This window comes from Anneissia japonica, unplaced genomic scaffold (assembly GCF_011630105.1).
Source record: "Anneissia japonica isolate Jap-2015-1 unplaced genomic scaffold, ASM1163010v1 scaffold287965_len1858130_cov191, whole genome shotgun sequence".
In the NCBI taxonomy this organism is placed as follows: Eukaryota; Metazoa; Echinodermata; class Crinoidea; order Comatulida; family Comatulidae; genus Anneissia; species Anneissia japonica.
Window position 1 is genome coordinate 306,698 of NW_022748342.1, and position 25,000 is coordinate 331,697.

A 25,000-nucleotide genomic window follows, 5' to 3' on the forward strand; every position below is an offset into this window, starting at 1 on the left:
CCTTTATGGGGCCTGTATGGGCTACATCATATGGAATGGGTCCCGTAAGGGTGATAGATCGAGAAACAATATGGGTAACATGTGAGTCAGGGCATTTGGCACCCACGAGGGAAAGAAAAGGGCAGTCCCTAGTAAATTTGTGTGTTTGGGGCCCACAAGGGGAAAATATAGGCATGCACGTTTGGAAAGTTTAGGGGTCAGCCCATGTGAAAAAAGTATGGGCAGTCACTAATGGGTACTATATGGGCAAACACATTTGGGAATGTTATTTAAAAAGTGCGGGCATGCCCATATGGGTAAGCGCATTTTAGGTGATTTTTAACTATACTTTACCGTAATTTTATGGGAGAAACCGGGGAGAGGGGGCGAGTAAATCTTCGAGGTACGTATGCTCTCTGAAACCCCTATCCCCCCCCCGTACCCAGATACGCCACTGTCTGCGTCAGCCCATATGTGGGCAAAGTATTGGGTTATCACATATAGTCCTATGGGTACTATTTGGGATATATTTTTAAAATATCGGCATTCCAGATGTTTTTGCACAATGGGGCCTATGAGGCTGAAGGAGAGAAATAGGAAATACCTGTAGTGTAAAGTAAAGGACTATAAATTGGGGCATCATTGGGTCACTCAATTAAAAGCACAATTTTTTTATTTAATCATTTTCTTTTAAAAAAAATAAGTCAATGTCAAGCACTTCAACAACAAGTCACAGTTCACCAACATATGCTGTGCATGCATAATCTTCAGCCATGGTCAAAGGCTACTCTGCCCGAATTAATTAAATCGGAATTGGCTAGTCACTTCAAGACCAAAAATGCTTGTGTTTGAATATTTATCAGTTAATTGGTAACAGTTGCAGCTCTTGATGATAGGCGGTTTAAACATAGACTTGTAAGTATTTCAGCAGTATCAAGGGACAAGAATTTTGTTTTAATTATTGATTCAGTTAATGTGGTTTACTATACTAGTGTGGGATCAGTGCATTTGTCCGAAGGTCCTTTGGTCCGAAGGACCTTTGGTACGAAATTCCATTGGTCTGAAGGGCTTTTGGTCGGAAGGTCCGTTGGTCCGAAGTAATTAATTCAAATATCGACAAAAATATATTTGAAAAAAACGCATGTTCGGGACAACCATGTAGGTCTATATTTGCAAACAATATACAATTATTGCTACCATGACTTGTCAGCTCAGTTTATGTATAATTTTAACAAATTATTAGAAATTGAAAAGATTCCAATAATAATAATAATATGTCGCTCTTATATAGCGTTTCATGCACAATGCCTCTAAGCATTACTACCCCGATCATTAGATCAAACACATACTCAGGTCCTTGGGAAGAATTTCATAATATTGCAGGGCAAATGAAGGGCAAGTTATGATTTTTTTTTGTGGGGTGGGAGGGAGAATATTTCCCCGACGAGAGCAAAGTGAGCGTGGTCGGATGTCAACATTTTTCGAAAGTGTTCCATGGAGCGGATCTCCCGGAAAATGTGACAATTCAGGGTTTCAGAGGGTTATTCAATCGATTCTAAATGGTTTACTAATAATTATGTATAAAATGCATATATATATTCTCCACGAAGAATTGTATTTTTTTCTACTCTTCTAGGGGAGGGGAGTGAAACTTGGGGAAACAAATTTTCTATGGGTTATTTTCCCCACCCCTGTGCCCCCCTGTAGTGCCGCCACTGCACATTAAAATCAAATAAAAGAAGCACTATACATGATTTGTATCATAGTACATTGAGATTTAATAGTTCAACTGGTAATAGTTTAACTGAAATTCTCACTGGGAACCTCTCCCTATTCGAGAGAGAAATTTTACTGATGTGAGTTAACCAGATTTTCGTACATTTCGCAAAGTAAAGAAAAAAATATGTTATATTTTTTTTAATGGTGAGGCAGCGAAAACGGATGCGGGAGGTGACAAGAAATTAATTTTTTTTTTTTTTTACTTGGCCTTACATGTAGTTAGAGAAAATATTTGGAATATTGTTTTAGAAAAGTGATCTTTCATAATTTACTCCATAAATTGTAAGGAATTGTTTTACTGCCGTATAACCTGCACTCCTGGAAAAAAAGTTCACTAATTCGGACCAAGACCCTTCGAACCAAAGACCATTCGGACCAAAGACCCTTTGGACCAAAGGTACGCACTTAACAGTGTATCTCCCTGGTATAATAGTCATAACCTAGTAGTAGTGTAGTTAGTAGGGAGAAGGAGGTATTTAGTAAGGACATAACGAGGCCTAGACCCTCTAGTACTAAAGAACTAGCTGAGCATCAGCCTGCTGGCCTAGGGTGTAGGGAGGTCCTTTTGTTGACCCAGCTAAAAGAGGTCCGACGAATTGCCATCTGTAGGTATTGATTTATTCGTTTTCACCTGTTTCTAACGTTATTTGCGTAATATTTTCGGACATAGATTATTTCTTTATTCATATAGGCTTAGGCCTAGACGTAACTTTTATTATACTCTCATTTATAACTTAGCCTTAGGCTACTTAAATTTACATCCAGTTTTATTTGTCAAAATAATCCCGAACATTATTATAAATGTGTTATATCCATCATAAATTATTTCTTTTCTTTTAATAATTTCAGAAATATTTAATCGTTTAACATTCTCAACAAAAAAAATATTGTAATCATGCATACAGATTTAATATTTTATTCATTTCAATTGACACGGATTTAGTTCAAATGCGTTTAACAAACTTATGCGTGATGCTAAGTTAAAAACAGTTGGGCATTCCCGGTGTGAAATGAATAGTTGATTTCGGATGGGGCCAATCTGAAATAAACAGTTTACACAAAAAATTGTTTACCAGAAGTAAACATCACCTGTTTAAGTCAACAGTGCTAGAATTATTTTGAATGTCATCCATGAAACTTTGACATTTAAATTGAGTAAATACCAAAAGACACATACTATAAGAATTATAAATAATGATGTAACCCGAATAAATAAATAATATAAGGCAGCATTTATAATGCGCCGTCTATCTAGCGAACTATTCCGAGGCTCAGTGACACTTTAAAAAAAAAAAAGATTACTAATTTTTATGTTTTTATATTGAATAGTTAAAAATCCAATACACAGAGGCAAAATTTAAAAAAAAATTACCCTCATGGACCAAATACTGTGGAATGCCCCTGAAAAAAAACCCTGCTGGGGTAGTCAGCCTGCAATAACAGTGTAGGCCTACAGTTAACTTTTAAACCTTCCCATTGTGAATTTGAAGACGGTAGTATCAAAAATAAACTTTGGATGTAGCCAGTTTGAATCTTAATAAATCCCTAATATTCGTGTATGTGATTTTGTTTTACTATATACAGTAGAACCCTTAATAGGGGTGTCCCTTGAATACGGGTACCCATATTCTGGAGACACTAAACAAACACTTTAAAATGTTCCCCTTAATATGTTTTTTTTTTTTTTTTTTTTTTTTTTTTTTTTTTTTTTTTTTGCATGTATTCATATAACGCTGACATACGTTCTTTACAATTTTATCTTTATTGACATAAGAATCTTATAGCAATAATTTGTAATTCAAATAAAATTTATTTATAATATGAAATCAGTAGAAATGTAATTAAAACAACAATAGTTAAAAATATGTTCCCAATATCCTTACATTATGCAATGTTAATGACCAAATATTTTTTTTATTTAGCTTTCTATAAATGATCAATTAATTTCATATGGTTTAAAATAGTATAAGGTGATTAATATGTATGTATACAATGTGTATGTGAAATGTACTGAAAAGGTAGAGACTGGTTTTATTACAAATAAAAACACTCACATTAGAGCTTTCTATTAGATGGATATATCATTAATAGAGTGATATGTTTTGATATTGATTAGAATGCTGTATGAATAGAGGTGTCCTAAAGGAGTGGTTCTACTACTGTATTCTTAAAAATATACATCACTTTATAAAGGTATATTAAGATTCGAATAAATAATAATTATTAGGCCTAATAATGCGGATAATAATAATAATAATAACAACAGTAGTAGTAGTAATAAAAATCTTTAATATTATTAATAATAATGATAATTATATCAAAATAAAAGTAGATATAATAATAATAATAATTTATTTTATATTATTATATATTATATCTTATTATTATTTTATTAAATTAATAATAATAATAATAATATATGATATATAATAGTAATATCAAATAATTGTGGTATCATTTAGGTAATTTTGTATCATTGAGTAATTATTGGAATAATTCGTTGGACTGCCAAAACTGTAGCATTGCCCCAATAGTTTAGCTATTGGTAAATTATACCACATTCAGGCTAGCTTCGCATTGCGATCGGTTATAGCAATCGCGACACCCAATTAGAAAGTAAAATCGTGTCTGAAAGCTCACCAATAGCAGTCGATAAGTAATTGATTTCTCAATTGTTACCCGTTGAGATTGAGTGCTACAATCATGCAAATAATGAAACAATGGGTTGAGGGGTAAACTATTAATATTTTTGGCGACAGTTACTGTATGTGGCATAGGGCCTAATCACTAAAATTAATAAACTTTGCCTTTTTTCAGAAGATGTTGGTCGCACAGTCTCATCAGTTCTCGCAGTAAAGTGATGAATGTTTGAAGCCTTATTGTGGCAGTTGCGGAAACAGAAAATTGCCTGACTTTTAAAGGTGAATAAAATGTACTGTACTTACTACCATGATGGAGGTTATAACTAATATAATATAATATGTATGTTATAGGCCTATAATGGATATCACTGTAACACCGTATTATACTGTCTGCACAACATTTAATTTTACGCTTAAAAAAAACAGGATTGGAACTGATAATTCACTTTTGATAAAACAAAACACTGCCAGTCTAATATCTTTGATACAGTAAATTATGGTTTTAAAATCATTGATTTTGAAGGGAAATAACAGATTCTAAATTTTAGTAGGAATGTTTTATGTACTGTACATTTACCAATTCATTCTTTGCCTAAAGACACAGACAAAATCACCTTAACTAAGACAATAAACAAAAATAGCATTTTGCATATTATAATTGACAGAAGACAATTTTCCCCTGCCATTGATTTTTTATCTTGACCTTATAGTGTGAGTTTTGAATTACTTTTTTTCGAAATGCCAAGGACTATGAAATGCATGTTTTGCTTAGCTCTGTTTTAAAGATTTTTTTTAACATCTTTCAGCAATTGTGGAATTCCAAAAAAAAAGTTAATACAAACAAGCCATTGTGAATCAATATTTCGAACTTGACTTGTTCACTTGCAGAATTCATACTATCTGAAATTTTAGTAAGATTCTTCATTTACCTTGTCATCGGATAAGAAAATGCATGGTTATGGAGAAATGCTGCTTCAATACACAAATAATGTTGGCTTATATGCACGCTTGATGCAAACAATTCTTGAATATCGTTCTATATTTTAAACTCTAGTGATGCTATAATATAATAGGCTTATAATTATTATAGACAAAAATGCTGATATAAACAGGACTGTAAGCGTAACAGTAAAGACTTAGCCAAATGATATGCGAAAGGGTATGCAAGTACCTACCCCATAAAGTACAGCTGATGTTTTTTAATGAAAGAAATTATGGCTTGTATATCTTAAACTCAGTGTGTTTTGTAAGTATACAGGAGTCAGTTAAAGCCATTGTTATTTTACAACAAGGAACTGGGACCAATTGAAGACCAAATGGAACTGGGACCAGCAGCTGAAGACCAAATGGATCTGGGACCAGATAAAGACCAGTTTGAACTTGGACCAGTTGAACAGTTGTAAAAATCACAATATCCAACAAATTTTAGTGCCCCTCACCCCTTACAGTTCAATTCCTATTCAGCCATGAAAAAACCAGATATAGCCCAGCATGGGCCCGTATATTATTTTGGACAAAACCCACATGGGTCCCAAATAAAACCATAATGGAAACTTAAGGGGCCCAAATATATCCTTTAACGGGACCATGAACTTTATGGGACCCTTATGGATTTTGGGTGCACAGGCAGCTCTTTACCGTATGGGCCAATTTATAGTGGCCCCTTACATTTCAATCCTCAAAAAACCCAGAAATAGCCCATAAAGATCCCATGAATTAATTTGGTAAAACCCATATGGGTCCTATATTAAACCATAATGCAAATCTTCGGGGCCCAAATATATTCTTTAAAGGGCCTATAAATTAATTTGGGCCAACTTTATGGGACCCATATTGATTTAGGGTGCAACTCTTTCCCATATGGGCCAATTTATAGGGTCCCCTTACATTTCAACCCCGATTCAACCCCTTAAAAACCCAGATAGAGCCTACAATGGGCCCATGAATTAATTTGTACAAACCCATATGGGTCCCAAATAAAAACATAATTCAAACCGTAAGGGACCAAAATATATCATTTAAAGAGCCCACATTGCATTTGGGCCAAAATTTATAGGACCCTCGTGGATTTAGGGTGCACAGGCAGCCTAATCCCATATAGACCAAACTGTAGGGGGCCCACATTTTGGCCCATGCATTTCTTAATGGGGCCATGTTTGCTTGCTACCTTGGTAAATAAATAGATATAGTGTTAATTTGCCACAATTTATTGAAGATAAAAACCAACAAAATACATCTGTCGTAACTTTTACAAAAAAAAATCTCGTTAATTCCTATATTTCTATTTCAGGAAAAGATTAAAAGGCACATTAGAGTTTCTATTGGTCAGATAATATCCAGGTTTCCAAAAGTTTGAGAAGTAAAACTGATACTTAATTGATGGTTCTGTATACAAAGTTGGTTTTATAAATAAGTGGTATAAACTGTCACTTCATAAAGATCTCACTATTAGTCTTAAATTTATAACTCTTGAAAATTGACCACACCACACTAAAGATTTGTGTTGTCAATCTGAGATATAACAGGTGTTTGAGGGGTGAAGCTGTTTAGTGTGGCCAAAGTTCAAGACATTGCTAAATAGTTATTTTGGGATATAACAGACAATTACAATAATAATATTTCATCTTAACGCTTTATAACAATATACATTCTCATTTCATAACGACGGCGGCGGCGATGATTATATTATAAAATATACGAAATGAATCATTACATTAACTAACCAACACTAACCTGAAACGGTTTTGATGACAGTGGTATATCAACTTGCTGTAGAATCCATTGATTTCCATAGCTTCCATATAACGCTAAGAGAGGATCCCCGTGGAATAGATCATTGTGTTTTAGCATGTAAACGTTCAGAAATGCACTTTCAAACCCTTGTTTGTAGAACCAAAACTTCAAACACGTTTGGCTTTCAGTTTTTTTAATTAATGGAGACAATATACGCGCTTTTCCATGCTTCGACGAATACTGATAAAGATCGGCAAATAGGAAAGTTCCTAAACATGTAAAACGGATTTATTATCATGAAGGTAAATTCAAGGTAAAATTGTTCCTTGTGTCATGCACTATGAAACTTTGGGTGATCTGACGTCATTGAAGCGTGTGTTTGCACACCCCTGAAAAACAAAATTAACAAATTGGCGGACCGGATTTCGGAGGCGCGGTCTCTGCCCTCAGCAAAGTGAATGCAAAATATATAACGAAATTAAGAACTTGAGTGCTATTTCCGAGCACCTAGACATATAAATTGTACAAAATTTTCTAAAATGGCAATCATGTGTTGTTACTTATTGTACCTGTCTCTTATACACATCTTATATATATATATAATGCATGTCTTACCTGTATTCGAATGCAGGATTGATTTGTCAGTAGGTGGATACCATTCGTGACCCACTCCCGTCTGCCCTAATGACTTATAAAATTCTTCAAGCTCAGCTACCGTCTTCAGGGACCAATCAAAGTCATCATTAACGTCTTGAATGTACCCACATAGATCATTCGATTCAAATCCACAATCAACTTCCAACACGGTTACTGGTTCTGGTGCCGTTGAGGTTGGGACTATATAAATAACAGTTAACAATTATTGGAATTCTAAACAGTCCAAACATAGTTTTCTTTAGAATCTTCATTTTTGGAATAGGAATGATCGTTAATCATATTCATTTATTCATATGTCATAATTTATTTAATATCTTCAATTAAGCATAAAGACAATTTATATCTGTGATTGGTTGGGAGGCATACCACTGACTAGTTATATGGTAACCCGTAGCCTAGTAAAATTCGTCATACGTTGGCTAAATCATCAAGGTGTGACAATTTTTTTTATTAAAGATTTCTACATTTCTCTGCTTGGTTACTTCGTCAGGTGTTTTTGTTTTTGTTTTTTTTTTGTTTTTTTGTTTTTTTTGCATTATTTTTCTGTTTTAACCAACTGGACGTTGCATGATCATTTTTTGTTTATCAATTTGTAACCGGTTAGAAAGAATTTTTTTACTTTTTTTTACTTCACCCACATTCACTTAGGTCATTGACCGGAACGAGTGGGTTGCTTCACCTCTCTGACTGCTAATTTATGGGCCTAAACTCGAAATCAATTGGTCATCATCATGAGTAATTATTGCTATAAAAAATAGTACTTCTGACCTTATACTGTGTTAAGCAGCATGTTGAATCGCTACTATTTTTCGATAATTTGAACGTTTTGTAGCTAAGAAGGTACAGTGTTTAAGAGGATCATCAGGAGGAAAACAAATGAATGTTGAAGTGATTGTTGGCAACCAAACAACTTTTACACACAAAAGAACTTCAACAGAAAGACAATGAAGAATATTGATACAATATCTTCTCCCTAAACAGAGGGTTATAAGAAAACAGATAGGCCTACTATAACATTGTCCTTACTATAGCCAACTCTATCATTAAATAGATGAAGTTCAACTAGGCCTACAGTACTACTTCGACAGGCTAAAATCTGTCTTGTTGATGTTGCTTCCTTTGCTGAAACCTGGCAAAAGGAATATAATTCCTGACCATTATCTGAATGTTGATGGTTATAATTTATATATCAAATATTGAGGATCTCAACGTGGAGGAGGTCTTACATTATACTTAAGAAAAGAAATCCCAACGCAAGTCTTCAAATATGTGTACATTCCCGATGAGCTTAAGTAATTGTGAATGAGACCTCAACAATTACCACGTTAGGTTAAAGAATCGCATCGAGCCTAGTTTATATATCAACCCTGTCATCCAACTCCTTATAGATCATTTACGTTGCACTCTGGACGTACTGTTCTAAACACCATGATTTAGGTGTAATTATATAGGACGACTTCAGTATAGAATTGATGTTAAACCATTTTTTCGTGATCATACTGTTTCTCGAGTTGTTAAATTTCCAACACGTAATAATTAAATTTTCACTGTATAATAACGAATATGGCATCACTCACTACCCCATAGTCAACTCCCTGATTGGAAAAAGCGATCATAACAGTTTACCCAATCACTCGGGGAGAATTTCTATGCGTGTTTACAGACCTAGGCAATCGTATAAAAATAAACTCCCGTGTGTCTATTGTTTGACGTGTTTGTTCGTTGTACTTTAAACACGTCCATGCTTTCTGTGACTTTTTAATAAACTCTCTTTGTGTTGGCAATTCGCTTGATAAATTAACTAAGACATCCTATCTAGCATGGCATATCATATTTCGTAGATTTGCTTTTCATTTTTATCTTTAGCTCATGGCTCATCCCATCATTCCTTTACCGAATTTACTCTTACAAGTTCAACTGCCAGACGACAATAATGTGGGTATCTTACCCCACACCTTACAATGGGACAACACAAAACTAAGACTGGTAGGTGGTTAAGTAACCATGCATGATAGGAAGTATTAGGTGAAAAAGGGACTATTGAGAAGATTAACTCATATGCCACTGTCAATGAAGCAATTAATTACTATTTCCTCTAAAAGTTTGTCAAGTTAAACTCCCATGATAAGCCATGGATGAATCATGTAATTAAGCTGCTAATTAAAAATAGCCAAAAAGCATAGGATAATGTGATAATGTGGTCTAGGAAACGCTGCTTTAAAGAAATCATTTTATAACACATGTCTCCGAAATCTTAAATTTACATACCCTCCTATATGAAATAATGGTTTTTAATTAATCATTAATGAAGTTCAGCAAAAACCACTGATAAGTTACTGTCCCAGACGTTTCACTATATGATGAGAAAGGTGTTGCGGAGGCGATAAATTAATCATTTGCTACGGTCTCCCGAAGTAGACCAGTATACCCTTCAACTTAAAAGAAATTACCGGCACACCTATCTAGTAAGCCCTCTCCCTGGGTTTTCGAACTGGAAACGTACAATAAATTAAGTAAAAAAAAAGAAAGAAAGAAAGAAAATTAAAGCATTTTGGCCAGATTATTTACTGATGTCTTACTTTAGGAATACGCATATAAATTTAGTGTACCCGTTACAAACATTTTCAACACCGCATTCAGAGAATCTACCGCACCGACTATTTGGAAGGGTGGTCATTGAGTACCTAAGGAGACCCCAGCACATATCTATAACCTAGAGTACGTTCTAAAGCCTTAACCTTACAATTAGCAAAAGTTTTCAAAGGATTTGTATATAGATGGGCACTTATATTATAGATGTTATTGATCGTAACCAATATGAATGTATTAAAGGTTTATCCACCAGCCACTGCTTGATTGATTAGATAACTTATTGTACAAGGGCACAGATAAACTTGATAATAATGACTCTGGTTGTGACCGAAATTTCTAAGGTTTTTGATTGTATTAATCGTACAATTGCAATTCACAAGTTACTTAACCTATAGGTTAGGAAGGAGATAATGCCTTGGATTACTGATTTTTGTTTACTTCCCAACGGTCCCAACTTCAAAAATTGGACAAAACCTGGTCATCTAGCGTTCATAGGTGTGATCAATTATGCTTTAAATAATTCCAATACAAATAAGTACCATTATGTAGATAATAATAGCCTTGTTGAATTACTGTACGTCCATCTAGGACCCCTAGTAAAATACAGGGAAGATATAGATAGCCTGTTCGATTAGTCAGTTCAAAGTCACCTGGAGTTATATATAGCTAAGTGCAAGTCAATGCAGATTTGTTTCATAAGACCTCTCCCTCTTGCCTCATCAATCTACACTGGTACAAAAAAAGCCTAATTTGGAGTAAATTGTTATAGATTAACATGGTCAATTTATTTATTTATCTTGTTTATTGGTGAACATATGCATTTGTATCAGAAGCACTCACTATTCCCCTTACCTACTGATTTACAACTTCCACTGTATAAAGACGGGTCGGAGGGCCTAAGGTTAAGTGATTTTTTTTATTTAACACTGAGGGCCGCATCAAGCTTTGAAACTTCCAGAAAAAAAGCTTCATAGACTGATTTTATACAAAAAAAGTTAAGTTTAATTTAATTCACATCATCAATATTTTACAAAACGGATAAAAATCGCACAAGGCAGGACAAACAAATAACAACAGAAGATGATGTAAGGGTGGCCCATGAAAGTTTTCTTTACAAAGTAAAACTTATTTCCGGTGGGGGTCCTACAACTTTATGCCCAATTTTATATATTAATTTTTCCCAGTAGGGCCATAAAAAAACAAGGAGTTTTCTAACCAAAGTTGGTAGGGGAGCAGCACACTCAGGGTAGTCGTGGGCCGCAATAATACTACCGTAGAGAAAAATATGCCTCGCGGCCAGAATTTTGCCCACATCCGGCCCTGTGTACAACACAATTTGCATAACAAATTCTTGATTTCGTAGATTCGTTTTAGTGTATGATTATTATTTTCGATATTTAAAATGAAATAAATTAGAACTCAAAATCGTTCTTAACAGGGTGGCGCCAGTGGGGGGCGGGGTCCCCCCGTCGGGAAGAAAAAGCACAATTCGTCGGGGAGAAAAACAAATTATAGGTCTATGTATTTTGTACATAGGCCCTATTAGTGGACTCTAAAATCGATAAAATAAGCCTTTGAAACCCCCAAATTTTCGGGGCTTTCCCCTGGACCACTTAAGAAACCTTTTAGTCGAAGCTTGACCACGCCCACTTTGCTTTCGTCGGGTAAATCTGACTCGTCGGGGCATCGTCCCCCTCCTCTGTCGGGGACCTCGCTCAACCCCCCCCCCCAACTCGCTTTAATCGGGCAATTCCTATCGCCTAAATGATGAACGTATACGATATATTTTTCCAGATTTGTACAGGCGCCAGCCAGGGCAGTAAATCGTAACGCATATTTCTTCCTTTCTCGGTAGTTTAGGATACTGTTCGAAAGTTCTGCCCGTGTTTTTGCAACCTACCGATTTCGCAGTTTCCTCTTGTGACCTTGACGTCATCAATCGCAACTACACCTATTGGCCACGCCCCAGACAAAACCTCAAAAATAATCTGCAAGTAAAAGAATGAAAATTAGCAAAACTGGGCTAGCTTCTAAGCCGTTATTTCATGTAAATCAGAACGGGACAATTCCCCCAGTAAGCAAAGTATGCTTGTGACACTCCTGACATCCCAAATATTTGAATACTTTTGAGTTAGAGGATTCTGGCGAAACAAGCCTTTCTTAATTTTTTTAAATTCGACTGGTTCTTAAACACATTGGCCTACATCTATTATCACAAGAAAGTTTACATAGGCACTATTGTCATTATTCCTTTCCAACTTAGCTCCGCCCTCATAATTTGCAAGCAAAGAGAGGTTCATTGTAAAGAGGGCGAATGCGTTCTGTACCATGCTGGATTAATATAGTCTTGCTGTTACCTAGTGTTAACGGTTCCCCAACCATCAAACATTCCGGGTGCAATAATGTGCCGGCCAATGTGGCACGACCATAATTTACCACGGCCCCTTCCTTTGCATTTTTTGCCGAGTGCAAACAAAAAAGCTGCTGTTTTCTATGGCATTGCCGCAGTGCGAAGAAACTGCAGTTTTCTATCGGCACTGCCACAGTCGAAAAGTTGCATTATTGCATCAATTGATTAGGTCTAAAATAATAATAATAATAATAATAATAATAATAATAATAATAATAAATTAATTGGTATTAATTAATAATAATGAAGCATGTAGCATGCGCGTCGGGATCACATTTTACAACGAATGCAATGAAATAAAATGGGTGTATTTGCGACCTTAGCAGCTCTCGTACTCAACATTAATCATCTATAGTAAACATTAAAATACTGCTCGCCAAAAAATCAGAAAAACCTTAGACAATTGCAATTTTGATACTACAGCTCATTATTAAAAGTATCAAATAAGTTATAACTTACAATGAGAAACAGATACAAAATAACTTGGTGGTGATAATCTTAATGTTAATATACTGATATAAATCAAAATACTGTAATAAAGAGCCCATGTCACTAAATATCAAAATAACTTGATAAATTAAATTTATACCGAGTACTTATCTGTTGGTGAAATTTCCTTAGTAGTTTTCTGCCAAAACGGACCCCGATTTCCTTTTATAGACAACAACTTTTCAATTGTACTTGTCAGATTTAATAAAACACGAAATTCTTGCGTGTTTGTTCCATGAATAAAGTGCCACAATTCAAGACATTGTAGAGACGTCTCATTGTTTACTGGAGATTGCAATCGGGCTACTTCTCTTAACAGTTTGGACTGCCTAAAATCAGCCAATACATAGAATCCTTCAAATATCAAACAAACTACCAATTAATTTATTATTATTATTATTATTATTATTATTATTATTATTATTATTATTATTATTATTGTTGTTGTTATAATAAATATTATTTGTATTATTATTATTAGAACAAGTATGATATCAATAAAAGCAAAGACAAATTAAAATAACCAGAAATTGTTTAAAAACACTTCAATGAGCAAATTAATTCTTTATTATAATTATTTATTAATACCAATTAATTTATTATTATTATCATCATCATTATCATCACTATAATTAGCATTATTATTAAAGTAAAAATCTATTTTTCATATATTTATTTTATTTTAGAGTTATTATGTCTGGTCAGACAAAAATCTTGGGTATAAAAACTTGTTTCTCCTTTGTTCTTTAGACCTCCCTTTTCTACATTCTTTCGTGTATGCTGTATTTATATTATTATAATATTATTATTATATTATTAAGATTATGGTTATGATTATTATTTTTAATATTATTAATAATGCTATTATTATTATTATTATTATTATTATTATTATTATTATTATAATGGTCACTTATTATTAGTAGTAGTAGTAGTAGTAGTAGTAGTAGTAGTAGTAGTAGTAGTAGTAGTAGTAGTAGTAGTAGTAGTAGTAGTAGTAGTAGTAGTAGTAGTAGTAGTAGTAGTAGTAGTAGTACTACTGGTAGTAGTAGTAGTAGTAGCAGTTTACAATGCCCACGATCGTCATATCGTCTCTTATGACTAAGCCACGCTGGAAGAAGGCGAAACGTCAAGTACATCCGTAATTTTATATCACCCTTACTTATACTTGATTTTTGGATCATTATACATGAACCACTTTATTATTATACTTATTGAATTCATTAATCATGAGCAGAAGATGGATGACGGTATGCGTTCACATGACCAATTCCAATTTAAAAACTAAAATATATGCATTATAATCTACCTAAACCACTTGATGTAGTGTGATCCACTTCGGGAACTCCTGGTGCTTCGACCTTTGATCCAAGAGCGCTATTCGTCCACGTCCAATTAAATGCATTATCTTCTAAGTGTGTATAGCCACACAGGTTTGGCTCTTCGAATTGGCAAGTCACATTGACTACATCTTTAGTATCTTTAGCAATAAATTAAAATGATATTCCTATTAACATTTATTTCACTTACACTTACATAAAACAAATCGCCTTAAAATAAGACAACAATTTTCTGACACATTAAGCTTATCCAACAAATGATTTATAATCTTAATTTAACTATTCTGTGCTGACATTTTTGCAAATAATTATTTGTTGATTTTTTTGTTTTGTATGTTTTTTTTTCCTTTTTGAACATTCTTTAACTTTAGAATCATAGTTTTCAACGTAATGCATAAATAATCTCTTTTACCTGGTTCCATAACTGTAGTAGAAAAATTATTTGTAATGTTAAACCAATTAGTTTCTTACCTTAGAATCAACATAAATATTTTATATTTAGTTTTATAAGTTAGTGTATATAATTATGGAAACGGTGTATTTGAATTAAAATAATTTAATATTTAGTTTTACCGTCATTGTGGCCATAACCCAATGTAATTATGCCGAAGTACTGTGTAGACAACCCAACTTAATTTCTAAATAGTGTACGAAAAACCTTTTTCCTTCATATAGATTCACAATTTTATTTTGATTTTAAATGTCAGATTAGAGTAAAGCCTATGGCTATTAGTTTTTCTATTAGTTTTTCTCGACAACACAAAGAAAACCGAGAGTTTAATAACCAATAAACATTTTAAATAATGCCACCGTTCAGTATGCCAATTTAACGACACAAATTGTATACCAGTATTGATGCAAGATCCATTTTTTATGATGATATCATCAACACCAATGTCACCGTCAATTCCATCACCTCTCTCTGATCTGAATACAACCTGTAACCAGATATATGATACTGTTGTTAATCTTAGATTCTAAAATATTATAAATTGATATTTATTACAACATGGAAGTGTTTTGTAAACTTTTGTTGTTTTATTCAATTCATTCGATGGATTTACTCAGAAATTTAAAAACACATACTGTACATACAATTAAAAAATATAAAATGTTTTCCAGGAGAAATAATTCTCATTAATTATCAATCATTCTTTATTATAAAAAAAATAAATAAATCATTCACAGACTAATTGACTAATTAATTTAAACATTTAGATAAAAAAAAGGACGTCAAATAAATTGCTATCAATATTGACGTCGAACATTGAAAACAACAAAATTAAAATGCACAAGTTGAACTTATAAATAAAATTATAGTCATTCACTAATCACTAGACTTAGCTTTTATAATTATAATCATTGCAATGAAAATATCGATATTATTTTTTAAAAAGGAAAAAAGGCAGTATAACGTATTGTAGACGGATCTAATTTGCACATTATTTACCTTGCCTGAATAAAATATAATAAATACATCAAAAAGTGTCATTACAAAACAAACAAGAACAAGAAAAAAAGCAACCACAGACAAGAACAAGAAAAAAGGCAAGACTCCATTGATCTCATTAACACCAAAGCTCCTTCTGGCATCACTTATACAGTAGTTGTCAGTACTGGAAATTAATTGGTTCATTAATTTAATAAAAAAAAAAAACGACTTTAAAAGTCGTTTTTTATTTATCAATTATTTTACTTGTATAAAAAAAATACATAGTTACTTATTCAAAAGTCTAAGAAAATAAGGCTTCTTCGGAATCGTTCAGTTTATGAACCTTTTCAAGCATCTTACTCAGTTCAAAAGTCAGACCCGCATCCCAAACTGAGGCATATTTAAGGAGAGATCTTGCATATCCACTTATAAACAATAATCAACTTATCCCAGGACAAGTAAAATAGACGAGTAGTTTCAACATAAAACGCTTAACATTAGCTCTTTCTGTCAAGTCAGATATATAGCGTTCCATTTAAGGTCATTAGAGATTTTGGTAAGTATTACTTGTAATTATGTGAACTTCTTAAACTGGTACGTTTTCAATGGTATTATTTGGTATTAAGGGGGTGTTTACATAGAACACACTTGCATGAGCACATTTATTTTAAGAGACATGCCATTACTAGTTGTCCAGTTTTCCAGGGTGTTAACTAATTGTTGAGAATTAGTACTTGAGTTTCTACCTTTAGAGTTAATAACCAGGGTCATGTCATCGTCATATTTAAAAACCATTTAAACTTTGTTGGTTAATATTATTTAAGGCATCATTGATCTGGACCTTGAAGCAAATAGGGCCTAGTTTTATCCCTTGTGGGACACCCCCATTTAATGTTTTTGGTTCAGATAAAGTACTTTGTATCTCACATCCCCAATCCAAGGAAGCAGTGAGGCATTAACATTAAGATCAATGAGTTTGGGCATCAATATTATGATTTAAGAGATCAAAGGCCTTCAAAAAATCTTAATAACAACAGAACTGTGTGCTTTAGCATTGTCGGAGTGACTAAATAAATTGTTAATTAACCTAATTACATAATGACAGATGGACATGCCACTTCTGTTTCCAAATTAGATTTCATCGATCTTGTCGTTGATGATGTCGTTAAGAAGCTTGTTCGAGACAAAATGTTCAGCTGCTTCGGAAAAGTGATTAGTTAATGATATTGTTTTAAGTTTGTTCAATGCGAGCGGGGAGCCCGTTACGGCCACGTGCCTCAGTCTGGTTTATGCGTTTTAGAACATTAAAGACCTCAAACTCTTGCATGCGGTAGTGGGAGCTTAGACGGTAGATACTTCAGGTAAATATTTTATGTTGAGTAGTTCTACGTTCAAGGAAATCGTAACAAATGCATAATTGATAGCATGAGCTACTAGGTCGGTAGCATTTGCAAGGTACGGTCGGTATCATTTGCAAGGTACGGTCGGTATATGGCATGTAAATGCGCAACTTCAGCTTGCTTTCTCTTGCCTTTTTTAATTGCTTTTTTCACCTTGCATGTTGTGCCTTTATTTGGCTTCTCTTATCCTCTCCCATATGGAACGCCAAAAGGACAAAATACAATTGGTAGCAGTACAAAACTGAGAGTCAGCAGCGCAAAACTGAGAGTCACCAGTGCAAAACTGAGAGTCAGCAGTGCAAAACACAGAGTCACAGTGCAAAACTGATTAGTGCAAAACACAGAGTCACAGTTCAAAACTGAGAGTCACAGTGCAAAACACAGAGTCAGCAGTGCAAAATTTAGAGTCACAGCTATAAGTACAAGTAGCAATCCCATCAGAGTGCTTGTCCATAATCGCTCTCTGCACGCAAGTCTACACTTACCTCCACGTTGGTGCGACTAGATAAGCTAAACCTTGCGGTTCAGGGAACTGACATGGTTCTGAGTAGGAAGGAAAACCCGAACAAACCAGCTTAAGTGAATTCCATCTCCTGGGTAAGTATCCTCTCTGGATCCCCTACACATAGGTATTATACCATCCAGGCATAGGTTATTGCGATGGACCGGTGACCCTTCCAGTGTAAAAAGAATCCTACTACGAAACCTGACGTTAAAAAAAAAGTTAAATCCGTACAGAAATGCAGCCTCAGATCTCAATCAATCAGAGGGCAAATGGTGAAAGCTCAGGGTCTGTGCAGGGAAGCTATTAGCTCAACAATTAGGTACAACCCTTTAATAACCCCAGTCATGGACTTAACGAAGACTAACTTAGGGATAGGTAATTGGAACCTTCAGGGCCTAAACTCACCAGGAAAGATTGACATCCTTCAGATGAATGTTAAATCTATTAATGAGGGCAAAAGGGCAAATAGTGAAAGCCAAGGGTCTGTAGCCAGGGAAGCAATTAGCTCAAGAGGAGGACGGCAAATTAGGTACAACTCTTTAATAACCCCAATCATGGACTTAACCTAGACTAATTTACGGATAGGAAATTGGAACATTCAGCAGGAAAGATTGACATCCTATCAGATGAATGTTAAATCTATTGTGTTCATGACATATTTGGACTTCCTGAACTGCATTGGCAAAACAAAACATAGTAAATGGGAGATTATATATTCAGGAACAGTAGTAGTAACATCCCAGCTATTATTACACTCCAATATATGCCAACTGTAATTTCACAAGCTTTCATCTGTGGCGACAGACCAACTGGGGATACCCGGATATAATAAATAAAAAAGAAAAGAACACTGCAAACTGAGCAGATATCCAAGATCTCCATCAGATGTTTAAGACAACGGATCCTCCAACTTTCTTTTCATACCCACATCGAACCTTTGTGTCACTGGACCTCTTTTGCACATGTTCACGAATGGTGCTAAATAAATTCCCGCAATCTGCCGACTGCCTAATTATTTTGAGCAGTGACATTAAGATTTTAGCTTATGTGACTCCTGAATGTCTAATCTATCACCCTATTTTATCAAATTTCCAAAAATATGTCTGGAAATATGAAATTCTATTTTATATTGGGCATTATCTGCAAATTCCATTATAAATACTCTGAGAAAAGGCATTATGTGCGAAACATTACATACATGCATTGAACGCTTGACTGGCAAGATAGTAATTGTAACCAATCAGATGCTAGTATAACGAATATTTAATTAACTAGCTTGGAATCCTTAGCAGATAATGCCTAGTTATTACTGCTTTATTTCGAAAAATACTTTGAAAAAGTGCATTATCTGCTCTATATTTTAAGGCGTTTATTTATAATTCTGCGATTAATGCAATACTTTTGCCGAAATTATGCAAGTTACAGCGCAAGACCAGGCCCTTTTTAGAAGTCCTTCGGAAGAGTGAGTACAATATTGTATTTTATTATGTTTCAAACCTAGTCGTAAATTTAGATTATTAATATTAGTAGTAGTATTTCTTGTTTTATCGACATTGTATGTTTTGTGTTGTGTTTATTATTATCATTATTATCATTGTTATTATCATCATTATTATTACTCTTTCAGGCAACCAAGTGGTAAACCAAAAATGGACAGACACAATTTTCGCCATCGAGATCATGCTCCACTTCGAGGAAGGGACATTGAGTAATGCAATTGTGAAAAAAAAGTGTAAATAACAAAACAAAAAAAACTGTAAAAGACCCTGTAAATAACTATTAAAGTCGGAGCATTGTAAATAAAGGTTAAAGGTTAAAGGTTATTCATTTATATTGCGCAAAATAATAAAACTTTGGTACTCATTTCTATAACCTATGTTGTTATTGTATCATTATCACTGTAAAGATAATATAGTCCAGCAAACTTTGGTTGGTTGCATTTTTTTTTGCTATATTTTTTTAAAATTGGATATGATGTAGAATAGACATAGATAAATCAAAAAAGTATGTGCAACATTTTTTTTTTCATACGTAAGGGGGGCTGCCAGCTGTTTCAAAATGGCCGCCATTTTTTCCTAAAATTGTCACTAATATTGTAAATTTATGTCATTAAAATGCAGTATTCAATTGGAAATCCACTCATAACAATGACAGCAATTGCACAGTTCAATTTTAAATTTTTACATAGACTAAATGTATGGAAATTATCTGCAACCAATCTATGTGAGTATTGTAATATTACTGAAAATGAAGAGCACATGCTATTTAAATGCAAATATATAGAAGCATGTTGGACGAAATTACACACTATGATGCGATCATGTTTTAAAATCTATGATAACTTACAATGGAACAAAATCGTTATTGAAAGTTATAGCGAAAGAGTGAACGAAATGATTTCAATTTTGACGTTTTGTATTTATAAAGTTAAAATAATGAATAGATTATGTTTGAGGACAAAATGTCCTTGGGTGATGTTTTTATCTGAACTAAACAGACTAATTACATGTTAATTTTTAATTAATAAGGAAAAAGCTAAAAATAAATGGTCTATGGTCGATCTAGATAAGTTTAAATAAATATATTTATAAATAAATGTGTGATGGTTGACTTCTACGGAAGACAAGCAATTGAAGAAAATGATAAAAAAAAAATAAAGAATACAATATTCGATATCTGAACACTTATTACGTAGAACAGTAAAGAGACATGTACTAAGTAATTTCATAACACATATATATTTCATACTATTATTTACTTAATATATATAATAACTGTTAAAATGTAGACTATATGTTATGTGTAATATATCTATGTAGATTAAGACATTATGATGATATAAAAGTGGGACGATCCCACAAAAGAGAGAAAAAAAAAGGAACAGACGAATGTGCCATTAGCTAGACAACGGTTCATTGAAAAGGAACCAAAACCCGGTGAGACAAAAAACAATTTTGCTATCCGAATTATTGTTATGACGAACGATTGCGAATTCAAGGATAAAAAAGACAACCAGCTTCGTGATAAAATTATTTTAAAGTTAACGGATAAGGTACTAAACAAGCAAAGTTTAAAGGCAATATAAACTGACTTTAACCAAACTGTTAGAAATAACTGCAAATGTTCATGATAAGTCAGCGGCAACGTGGGGTTCAATTATGCTAAAGATAAGAAAGTTGTGAAAAATAAATATGGCCAGAGTAAAGTAAATATTCGATGTTAAAAATGTGATTATACGAGGCATTTGCCCGAGATTGCATTATTGGTTCGAAAGAACATATTTGTAAGTTATGTAATTATGCTGGTCATTTTGAAACCTGTTGTCGCACTAAATTTAAAAAAAAAAACTTAATTTAAAAGATCTGAAAACCATGCATGTGCTATTAATATTGACAGTGAGGATTATTTTGCATTTGGAGTTTCCTCTGATGAATTGTTTAACAATAACAATGATCCTGTATTTAAAATAAATGGGAATATTGTTAAGAATGTAATCATTGATTCTGGTTGGTCTACTTTAAATCGGTTTACTTACAGGAGTTGTCCACCAATACCATGACCAGTGTCAATGGCATCAGTTCGCGTTGCTAATGGTACATGGAAAGATTGAAGTGAAGAGGCTAAAAAACACACTGGACAAGTCGAAAAGGATATCAAACACCTAGCCTCAACTCTTCCACCTTCAAGTGACTTGTCCTTTCCAATTACCACACAAGAGCTAAAAGCTGCTATAAACCTAATTACGATTGGCAAAGCCCCAGTCTTTGGCAATATCCACACAAAGTACAAGGGACAAGTTGTTATTGTCTAGCTTCAATACTTTTTTTACCGACTGTTTGATGAAGAAGTCTATCTTCTCAATCTGGCGGTGGGCTAAGGTTAGAGCAATTTTTAGGTAGGATCTTAACACATATAGGCCAATATCTCTTCTTTCATGCACCTATAAGCTGCTTGAAAGACAAACATTACCAACGTCGTTGAAGATCATTTACCAGACACCCAAGCAGGTTTCCGTAAAGGAAGGTCAACAAGTGACCAGGTAGTACGACTTATCCATAATATTGAAGGCACATTTCAAAGGAAGGAGAAGTTTGGCATAGTCTTCATTGATCTAACTGCAGCCTATGATACAGTATAGCATTGCAGTCTTCTTCAAGCAAATCTATACTAATGATAGAATCCTCTGTTGAGACATTTCAATCGGTTAAAGAAACACTACAACGAGACCTTGGTACCCTCAGTGGCTATTTTCATAGGTGGCACCTGAAGCTGCGCCTACCTAAGACTGTCTGTTTTGTTTTCCTTCTGGCAAATTGTCTCGCTAAAACAGAACGTAACATCACCCTTAATGGTTCAAAACTGAAGTTTGCCTCTACTCCAATTTACATCGGGGTTACCCAAAACAGAAGTCTAACATTCGTTATTCATACCAAGCCTGTTGCAGCCAAAGTTTGATCTCGTTTCTGCCTTCTAATGATCAATGATACTATGAGACTGATTTTAGGTGCAATTTCCTCCACCCAAACTAAAGTTCTTCCTGTTCTTTCAGGAATTATACCACCACACATTCACCTATTCAGGTGATGCTGCTCCAAGAGCAGCACCCACATGTATCATCGTGGGCATCAGGCGGATGGGCTGAGAAGTGGACATGATCTTCTTCCCCTCTCGGCAACTGCATCAGCTTTCCATCAGCCAAACCACCAGGTTGTGACTACCTGTCAAAAAATCCTGTTTCCGTCTAAACTGCCTCCGCTCGGGATTCAGACAGACTCGTTCATACCTGGAAAAAATGAAGCAGAGCCGTCAGACAATGCGCTGCATCCCAAACTACTGACCATATATTCAGCTCGTGCCAAGTCTTTGGGCCTCCAAATGGATACGAAGGCCTTCTACATCTGGACGAGGACACCATTAGCTGGCTTGAAACCATAGACATACCTGTTTAGCTCACGTGATGGATTCACACGAACGAACGACAAACTAGTTACTGGGTCTTAGTTATTTCCCCATAAGAGAATCCAGAAGTTGACGTGGAAATCTCCTGATGGTAAAAGAGTGACACAAGTTGACCACACTATTATAAACCAGAGATGGTGCGACTCAGTCAAAGATGTGAAAGTCTACAGAGGTGGTGATTTTGGTAGCAATCACAACCGTGCTGTAGCAACTGTTTGTCTGTCTCCAGCAGCCCTGAAACAACAGAAACAGCAACTGAATTATGACACATCAAAGCTGCAATATGACACTGTGGCTCAGTTCATCACAACCATTGGAGGCATATACCATGCACTTTAGATCTTTACGAGGAGACTGACACAGGCACAGGGTGTAATAGCTTTACCAATTCTGTAAATGGTATGAAAAGATGTAAACCAAAAGGTTGGATATCTGCTCAAACCAGGGAGTTGATTTCAATAAGACAAGTAGCCAAAAAAGATCTTCACAGGATAGTTTGGGAACAGGAGAGAACACCAGAAGAATGGAGCAAAGAGATAATCCTGCCTATAATCAAAAAGGCGAAGTCACATATTGTAACAACAGCCGTGGCATAACCCTCATTGATATAGAAGGAAAGGTTTTCTCGACAATCATGCTGACAAGAATCAAAGATACAGTTTATGAAAGGATGAGCGAAAATCAAGCAGCCGAAGCCTTCAGAGAACTTGCATCAATCTGGAAGGACAGACACATAAATCTCGCTACCAGATATAATGCATGTGTGCTTTCAACGCTACTATATGGTGCAGAATGATGGAGCCTGAGAGAGATGAGAGCAGGCTTGATGCCTTTGACATAAGATGCCAGAAAAAAATTCTTAACGTTAAGTGGTCACAGCATATCAGAAACATCGACAAAAAGCAATCAGCTACAGCTCACGAAAATCATAAGAAAACGTCACATCCAATGGTTTGGACGCTTGGAAAGAATGGACAAAACTTGACTCCCAAACTAACTCTACAAATGGGAACCAGTCCATGGTCGAAGAAAACGAGGTATTAACACAGGCGAGATATAAACACCATACTTCCTGGATGCGCTATTCAAGAGGCAAAATTAGCTGCAAGAGATCGCAGAAACTGGACACACTTTCTACATCAGGCAGGAATTGCAGATAATGCACGATGCTGACTGGTAGGTAGTAGGTAGCTACTGCCCAGGATCCACATTCGGAGGCGGGGCGATAGAAGGTTGGTCGTGCTATTTATTGGTTATCATCTTGATCTCGCTATACCATTCCGCGAAGTTGGAGGTTTTCAAATTTCTAATGCGCTCATGGTAAAACTGAAGCATAGATCTTTGAGTCATTATTTTAATGTTACATGTAGTTTAACTATATTATCAAGGTGACTAATTTTCATGTTCTTCATTGTTTTATGCACATGGCAATAATGTACTACTTATCTTTCTTTGAAACTATGAAGTAATCATTTAAAACTTATCTGGTATTGTGAATTACTGGATAAAATCCAGTTTGTGAAGCTCAATAGCTAACTTTCCAGGAATAAGTACATAGGGACTATATTAATATAGCATCTTCATCGATTTTCTTACAGTATATATTCAAACTTTCTAGGGCGGCGCTTCAGATAAAGAAATGATTTATGTTGACGCTTATGCAAGAAAGGCGCTTATGTATTCTAAGTAGTTATTTACGATAATCATTGCTTTTCCTAGTAACAGTACCTTATAAACTTAAGTTAAATTCTACTTACTTGGAAGTTGCTTCTTCCTTTGATCTCAACTTCTGCCGCCCTCCATATATTTCCTCTGTTTCCCGATTTGCTCCACACCAGCTTCCCTGGCAGAGACTCCGCCAATGATAACACGTAAACCTCCAGACTTTGTATGTGAATTCCATACATGTGGTACCAGAATATTAGGCACTTAGTTTCGTCTTCTCCAATGTTGTGGATCAGTGGTGTTAGCATTATTGCTGTATCATTAACGCCGTTCTGTTCGTTTGTATCGATAAATGCATAATACCCTGTTGGTTGTTGTAATAGTAATAATAATAATGATAACAATAATGATAATAATA

General features: G+C 34.6%; 1 protein-coding gene across 1 annotated transcript in view; it reads right to left on the reverse strand.

Moving 5' to 3' along the window:
- LOC117120836 (MAM and LDL-receptor class A domain-containing protein 1-like) overlaps positions 1-25,000 on the reverse strand; it is a 100,266-nt gene that overhangs the window by 19,921 nt on the left and 55,345 nt on the right. The window contains exons 11-17 of the mRNA XM_033265923.1: positions 24,675-24,946; positions 15,469-15,559; positions 14,591-14,761; positions 13,382-13,635; positions 12,283-12,370; positions 7,749-7,970; positions 7,134-7,402 (exon numbers count right to left, since the gene is read on the reverse strand). Coding sequence (XP_033121814.1) covers positions 7,134-7,402; positions 7,749-7,970; positions 12,283-12,370; positions 13,382-13,635; positions 14,591-14,761; positions 15,469-15,559; positions 24,675-24,946 — 1,367 coding nt within the window. The remainder of the gene's footprint in view (positions 1-7,133; positions 7,403-7,748; positions 7,971-12,282; positions 12,371-13,381; positions 13,636-14,590; positions 14,762-15,468; positions 15,560-24,674; positions 24,947-25,000) is intronic.